Genomic DNA, 8239 nt, shown 5'->3' on the forward strand with positions numbered 1-8239 from the left:
CAAAAAACATATCATCCAAAAAGTTCATCAAGAAGACATTTGCACAACCGTGTGTGCCAACAAACCAAATGAAAGAGAAATTGGTCAACTTGTTGGAGGCAACACCAACGGTAAGAATCACATCATCATGCTTGCAAAAGAACCATGAGAAAGAGAAATTGTTCGGCATGTTCAATGCAAAGCATGGGAAAGGTATTAGAGCCAGGTTCGATCTTGAACTCACTTGTATTATGCTCTCAAGAGCTCTCTTTGTCAACTCGTGCTCAATCGAGGTTGACATTGGCATTCTTGTACCTACACACACAATAGGCAATGCAAAGAACGTGTGTGCATGGTATATGAACACATCATCCATCATGATGGTCCATTTCTTTTGCACATCACTATTAGCGTTAAGCAAAGCATCATAATAGATATGTTGAATATGCGGGGTAAACACATGAACATGCTCATCATGGATATAGGCAAAGTCTCCAAAATTTGAGAGAGCTATGGGGGCAATCTCATTTACAAGCATATTAACATCATTGCAAACCCAGCATTGGAAAGAGCAAGTATTCAACATTTTGGTTGCATTAATGGGAGAGTATTGCACGCATATAACACAAAACATGTTCAACATTGTATCATTGTTGTCAAAAACCTAGGGAAAGAGCAATTGTTCATCAAGGGTACGTGTCACAACACAAGTATTATCATCATCATTATCGTCATTGCAAGCAACACATGGGAAAGAGAAATTGTTCGACAAGTTGCATGCAATGGGAGATATATTAAAACACTCATAGCATGGCATGATCATATTGTCACAAGCAAGTAATTCCACATGATCAACAATGTTATCAAGCAAAGCATCACATGGGGAAATGAACGAAGCATATGACATAGCACTTAGATCATCATCATCATCATGCATGCACTCACAAATCATCATGTCCACTAGTGGGATCATGGCATCATCAACACCCATATAGGTACCTTTGTAGTCCCACTCATATGAGGTAGGTGTTGTGGAAGAGGTAGGCTCGATGTGGCCTCCATGTTCATCTTCAATCAAGCATGGTGTGATAGCATCATCTTCGTGCACCATGTACATCTTCTCCATGATCGGCGTCTCGTCATCCATGGGACCTAATGAGACACAAGGAAACACACTAGAGGTAGAGGGTAAGTTGTTAGAATTCGAAATGGTCTCACATGACCTATCAACTACCACTCTCATCTCACTCGGTGTATCACTCATATCCTCAAGGTGGAGGCACTCAAGCTTATGTATAGTGGAGTCGCTCATCTCACATATAGTGGAGTCCCTCATCTCCATGGCAATGACGTCGTCGATGTCCGAGCAACCTAGCAAAGAGGAAGACAACACAAGAGGAGTAGAGGTTAATGTGTTAGAAATCAAAGCGTCCTCACTCAACTTATGGGGTGTGTCACTCTTGCTCTCAAGGTGTTTGAAGTAGGATTTTGCACTCGGCTTTGTCTTGGAGGGTCATGTTGGCTTCACGAGCATCTAGCTCGGCAAAGTAGGCTCTTATCTCGGCTTGTTCTTGTGGTGTCATTTTGGGTGGCTCTCACTAGCAAGGTGTATGTATGGTGGAAAGAGAACTACCAAAAGGTCAAAACTCACAACAAAATCGAGAAAATGGTTCAAGTTAGAGAATAACCAATATGTACTCACACACACACTCAAAGAACACGCAAAAGGCTAAGAACTCTATATGGTGGTAGGTGCGGAAGTGTGTAGCAAACGAAAAGAACCAAAGAAAATGTCTATTGTCAAATGTGGGTAAGATCCAAAGTCAAATGTCAAGAGTGGTGATCTATGTCAAGAAGACACGAAAACAGACACAAGGAAGAACAATGGGGTTAACGCGACCAAGAAAGTGAGCAAGTAACAAGATGGTCCTAGCGAAGAGCTCGGTGTCACGCCAACACAAGAGAGACGGTAGCTCGGTTGCATATGAGAGAAGCAACTAGATTTGCACAAATGTCACTCTTCTCTTTTCTCTCTTGGTGCTTACAAGCTTTGCACTCCTTTGTATCAGTGGACACACACTCTTTTTCTATTTCTTTTTCTCTTTTTTCACTTTTTTCTATGCTTAGAAGCTTTATTTTTATCTATGTCACACTTTTTCTTCTTTTGTGTATATTTCTCACCGAGCTTGCTTCGAAGCGTTGCTCAACACAACGCACACACACACACACCCTCTCACGGTCGTGACACTTGTGCAATGCTTCGCAACACTCGGAAAGTCACTCTCAATGGGATAGGTACACAAAGTAAGAAAGGTTTGGCTATAAGGGGAGGCAAGTTATACCTATTGATGTTAGGCGGTGTCGTAACACGAACTTGCGATGATGGTGAGGTGGTGTCGATGATTGTGTCGAGGTTGCGCTGGAATCCGAGGTGCCGATGCCGTCGTCGCGGTGTCGATGTAGGCGCGGAAGCGGTTGTCACGGACCAAAGGCACTCCAAATCGGAAACCGATCAAATTAAGTCAATGCCCGAAAAGTTGGGTCAAAACGAGCGGTCGAAAGTTAGGCTCCAAACATCGTCAAAAATTAGAGGTGGGCTATGTGGAGTATTTGGAGAATGATGTTAAAATTTGAAGTCAAACGGGCGCCGAAAAATTGTCAAAATTTGAAGCAAAAAGTGGAGTCAAAATTAGACGAAATTTGAACATCACATGGCCCTGGCCGGCAGTGCCGTGGTGGGACGAACGGCAGTGCCGGGGTGGGTCTCACGGCAGTGCCGGTTTGTGATTAGCGGCAGTGTCGGGCGTTGCGCGGAGGCAATTGGTGGAGGAGATCGTGGGGGTGGGCCAGGCGGCTTGCCGGATGGGACGTGCGGGGCGGGCGGCTGGTGCAGCACGTGGCCTGCGCGCTGGTGGTGTTGGGGGCGCGCGGCGCGGGAGATGCACAGGGGGGTGGCCGAGCGGAGTAGCAGGAGCAGGGGCAGGCCGCAGCGTGGTGGAGATGGGAGCGGGCCAGGCGGCAAGCGAAGGTGGAGGCGCAGCGGCAGTGCCGCGCTGCACTGGTCGGTAGTGCCGGTCGGCCGGCAGTGCCGGTGGAGCATGAACCCGACGAACAGGAGGACGAACGCATCAGAAAATGAGCAAAATTTCGTCGATTTTGGGAGATTTAGAAGGAATTTGACAGCGAAAATTGGAGGGGATGTAGATTAGTCACTAAGACAACGGATCTATGGACCAAAACCATAAAAAACGCACAAATTCTGAGATCCAAATTCGAGCTATTTTTTGGGCAAAAAAATTTTGGAATTTTTTTGGGCGAAATTGGTGAAATTGGAGGGTCAAAACCGTGGCAACCTCTGCTCTGATACCATATGATGCGGGCTGAGCCCGTGTGGGTTGCCCGATCTCACGAATTGACCCGGGGGAGTGTGATTGCGGAGGGGGATTCGCGGGGAAGTGGATGAACGCGAAGAACACGATACAAACGCACGCACACACACAAATCGGTTATCCTCGTTGGCCCGAACCACCAATCGATAGAATTGCAAGACAAAGACCAAACGGTAAAATCTCTTGCAAAAGATCGACAAATCCAAATAGAATTCCCAAAGAGTAAAAGACCAACTAAGAATAGAGTTGCAAAGAAAGAGATTCTCAATTGATAGAATTACTAGAATGGAAAAAGATCCGGATAAGGAGGGATACAGAAGATGGATAATCTAAGATGGGGGTTTCCCAAATCCACAAAGAGATAATAGAGGCATAAGCCAATTCATCTAAATATCATCTATCCCTAATGAAGGTGGGGGTGGGTGCCTATTTATAGGGAACCACTAAGGAGGGGTATTTTGGGGAAACAAAGATACAAGCACACAACCATACATGTGGCAGCTAGGGTTCATATTGTAAGTGGCCGCGGCCTCGGCGGCAGTGTCGATGTGGGGAGGCCGGCAGTGCCGGGGTGGGCGGCAGTGCCGGCCTTGGTGCAGCGGCAGTGCCGGCCTGGAGCGTCCAGCCCTTCCTCTTCCTTCTTCTCTTCCATGCCTCCGTGATATCGGCCTTGCATCCTCGGGTCTCCGTGCCATCCTTCCTTCCCTCCGTACTTGTCGTTAAGTTCCTATCATCAAGATGTGACAGAGTATGAAGTAGTATATCATTCCACATAGGCGATAGTAGGCACGCATAAAGGAGAAGATTCACCTTTGCGTGTCGTCTTGGCGATGAAGCATATGATGCGGTGAAGACCGAAGGTCAGGCTGCATCACCACCTTAATTATAAGTTTATAAGTTAGGTTGTCCCACTAGGTAAGAGAGTGAGAAGAGAAGTGTTACATGCACTCCTCCACTTTCTCGCCTTGCCTCCACGTGCACCGCTGTTAGCGGGATTGAGCCTCAAGCAAGGCTTTCCTGAGCAGGTCTATATAAACTCTTGCACAGCTACCCCAGAAACACGTTAGTTTTTTCCACCTCTCTCTACTTGCGACACTTTCGAAGTCTACTCTATCTAGCACGCCGGTGTGCACCGGTGAACGGAAGAGCATGTCTCCGGAACAAATCTCCTTTATGGTATTGTATGAGAGAGTGTGAATTAGGTTTTTGGAAAACGCTCCGTGGGACTGCTCACGGTCTTCATCAGGGGTTGTCTTCCTGACAAGTCGGGCGGTGTTGTATACCATCTGCTTTGACCAGTCTTTGTCAACTTTGTCGTCAACAACATAGTGTTGCATCGATATTAACTTCATATACTCCCTCTGTCCCGTGAAGGTATTCTGAGATTTGTCTAAAGTTGGATGTATCTATCATGTACATACATCTAAACTTTAACAAATCTTAGACAATCTTCATGGGATGGGGGAGTACAACCTATCGATACGTGTGGCGTATTCCAATCTCTTTTGTGATGGTTGTTTTAACATATGCACTGCTGCTATTTATATTGATTTATACATCTAGAATTAATTATAAAATTATTGCCTAATTATTCAATAATAGTCGCGTATGTTACACGCTAGTTTGTAACAAGCGAGGGGAAGCCCCATTCATGGTGGAGAAGGTCCACAAGCGCTCTGAAGATATTGGATGTTGGTGCAGATCCGCTACGGGTACCTCCGGCGGCAACTCCGCCACCAGGACTCGCTCCTCCGGTGGCGCGGAGCCTCGCCTGCAGGATCATAATTTTGCGGTATAACTTCTATGGCAGAGCGTGTTCCCGCTCCAGCGCGGCTTGGACGAAACCCCCTGGATCCTGACGCATATGCTCCACCATTCAGTCCGCCTGCCGCCGGTGAGAAAGCCGGGCGCGTGGAAGAGATCAACGTTTATATACGGTAAGTATCACTATTCTCATTTGGATATTTTGTCATTTTTATGCACACACAATGGTATTTTTTCGTGAAACTCACACGAGTAAGTATCAACATAATATGTACATGCAAAACTTTACTTCACATTTTTTTTGAAAATTTTAAATAGCATTTTTTTTGAACTTTTCGTAAATGGGTGCGCGCGCACCCAGGTTCCATTCGTCCGGGTCGGTGTTGACAACGATTATATTATGTGTGAACGTAGATACCCATCCACATTTATCTTGATACTGTTGCACAGCAACATGTCACACCACGGCGACACTTACCTACATTATGAGACAGCGACAAGTCACGCCACGACGTCGAAAGATCATCCGTCTAAATTGATTGCAATAAAATCCACGGAATACATAATGAACGGGACTAATCACAAATGTCAACGCCAAACCAATAGATCAGCAAGCAACGTACGGCCACACCAGCATCAAGCATACTTTTCCGCGATGTCAGCGAGACAGCTAGCGAGCTCAGCCGGTGTCGAGAACAACGCCAAGTGGTCTGCGCCGTCTATTTCCATCACCTTATCGACGGGGTAGTTTTCTATCATCCACCTCTGGAAACCCTCGTCAATGGCGAGGTCGTCCTTGCAGACGATGAACACCTTACGCACCGACCCGTAGCGAGCCTCGCTGTACGGCTGCTGTAGTCTCAGGTCGTCCAGGAACATCGAACTCACTCTCATCAGTGATCTTCCGAGCGTTAGGTCCTGCCATGAGAATTGGTACAAGGAACGTCTCATTTGTGGTAGTATAAGAACTCTATAAAAGTGCATCACAGAATTTCCAAAACTCTCTTTTTGGTGAATAATCTCAGTGTACAGATTAGGAGGAACATCTGATCGATTCTTATATGCTATGTTCTAGTCAACTGATGCTCAAATAGGTGTATAGATAACAAAGCAACGGGTACCTCCGGCGAGCACAGCTGATACAATTTTGCTCGTGTGACCAGCGGACCGAACAGCATGGAAATAGGCAGCTTGCCGTCAGGATCTTGAGGCTTGAACTCCGTGTCCATCCAGTCCTCGGCCGTCCTCCCCTCCACGAACTTTTTAGAGAGAAAAAAATAGATCAATCAATCATTCAGTAATCACAAGTACTTCCTCTGTCTATAAAAAATATCAGAGGTTTGTGTAAGTTTAAATTTATCTACACAATAAATAGTGACATCCTTTTACGAACAAAGGAAGTACAAAAAGTAGACAGTTTGGGATATGATCAAGCTGGTGTTGTTACGGACCGTGAAGATACTTGTTCCTGCGTCCGAATTTATACTCCCAGACAAGAAAAGGACAAGCAAACTGGGTAGTATCGGAATACTGCTACTGCTAGACAGATCATGGACATGGAGAACCTCTACAGATATGTTTTTCGAAATGGGGGAGAACACCTCCATCGAAAAAATGCAGATATCATAATGTCACGCTGTATGTACCTTTTCAAGCACGTACGACGGCGGCGAGCTGTGGTCCGGCATGAAGGCGGTGACGAACACCGCGGCGGCGACCTTCTCCGGGAACAGCTCGGAGGCCAGGGCGATGCTCATGCCGCCGAGACTGTGGCCGACGAGCACGACCTTCTCCTCGGCAGGGAGGGACTCCAGGAGGTCCAGCAGCGGCTTGCTGTAGTCGCGGAACGTCGGCACCTCGCGCAGCGGCCTGGGGTCGATGCCCGACGCCGCGAGGTCAGGCGTGCTGACGCGGTGCCCGGCTGACCTGAGCCGCGTGGCCACCTTGTACCAGGACCAGCCGCCGTGGCATGCGCCGTGCACCAGGACGATGTGCTTGCTGCATGCAGCTTTGCCCGCGGGAGCCTCCATGTGGCTCTGTAGTTTTTGTGTGCTTTAAAATGCGGAATAGATTGGTTTGGTTGCACACCATGTTCGGCTGGCTCTCTCCTCTTTCATTACATAGACAAGGATACAACATAGATTACAATACAAGTTACCTATACGTATACTAGACAAACACGTACTCTATCATCCTGCTTCAATTTTAACCGTTGACAAAAGATTGATACTGTGTCTACACTGCTCATACAACAGCAACAGCAATGAAAGAGGCTTGGTGAAGATCTGCAACTTGATTTTTAGAGAAGATGAACCGAATCTCTGGATTTGATGTCTAGGTGACGGATTTACTTATGTCTGTAGCGATCAGCCGGTTCATCACGTGGCGCGTTGCCGTCCATGTCCCGCGCGTAGGCCCACCTCTCCCTTCACGTAGTACCTGTTTCCTCGTCAACGCAGCAGATGGGTGTAGCCCCACCTCACCAGCACAGCCTGCACCTGCACGTTCATGTTACTATCTCTCCTAGCTTGTTCGTTACTCCTAGCTAGCTCTGTACATTTTAGCCAACCACGATGCAAATAGTAACTAGTAGCTTGCTAGATCTCTTTTTGTTGACATTAGGAGGAGGGCTCAAATTCAACAAAAGTTGCTTGATATTCTTGATAAAGAGGAAAGTTTCTGGCACCAAAGGTCAAGAGAAAATTGGCTGCTCACTACGGGAAAATCAGGCGCTGCCGTGCAGCCTATCTTTGCCGTGAGCTGCTGCACGGCAAAGATTTCTTTGCCGTGCGCAGCAAGCAGACCGCACGGCAACGTCAACACGCACGGCAAAGTCTGGGAGCAGCGCACGGCAAAGAAACCTAGCACGGCAAAGAAAGACTTGGCGCACGGCAAAGCAATATCTCACGGCAAGAAACCGGGAGCAGCGCACGGCAATGATAGTAGGACGGCAAAGTCCCTGCAAGCCGCACGGCAAAGAAACAATGCACGGCAAAGGCCTGGGCACTGCCGTGTCTCGCCCCTTTGCCGTGCAGACAGACCAGTTGCACGGCAAAGGGTCCTTTGCCGTGCGCTGCTCCCTTTGCCGTGCGCCAATATACATTTTA

At 47.4% G+C, this 8239-nt stretch overlaps 1 protein-coding gene across 1 annotated transcript; it reads right to left on the reverse strand.

Moving 5' to 3' along the window:
* Positions 1 to 5646: 5646 nt before the first annotated feature.
* LOC127335008 (salicylic acid-binding protein 2) lies at positions 5647 to 7234 on the reverse strand. Its single transcript, XM_051361587.2, has 3 exons — positions 6779 to 7234; positions 6254 to 6391; positions 5647 to 6050 (listed from the first exon to the last, which is right to left on the reverse strand). Exons 1-3 carry the CDS (start codon positions 7160 to 7162, stop codon positions 5769 to 5771), a joined length of 804 nt encoding a protein of 267 aa, XP_051217547.1. The 5' UTR covers positions 7163 to 7234; the 3' UTR covers positions 5647 to 5768.
* Between the last annotated feature and the right edge of the window lie 1005 nt (positions 7235 to 8239).

Source organism: Lolium perenne, chromosome 2 (assembly GCF_019359855.2).
Source record: "Lolium perenne isolate Kyuss_39 chromosome 2, Kyuss_2.0, whole genome shotgun sequence".
NCBI lineage: Eukaryota > Viridiplantae > Streptophyta > Magnoliopsida > Poales > Poaceae > Lolium > Lolium perenne.

Coding starts and splice junctions, on each gene's coding strand:
- LOC127335008 (XM_051361587.2), bottom strand. CDS start 7,162: ATGGAGGCTCCCGCGGGCAAAGCTGCATGCAGCAAGCACATCGTCCTG. Junction 6,392..6,778: donor CGTCGTACGTGCTTGAAAAG/GTACATACAGCG, acceptor CTCTCTAAAAAG/TTCGTGGAGGGGAGGACGGC. Junction 6,051..6,253: donor ATCAGCTGTGCTCGCCGGAG/GTACCCGTTGCT, acceptor TTCTCATGGCAG/GACCTAACGCTCGGAAGATC.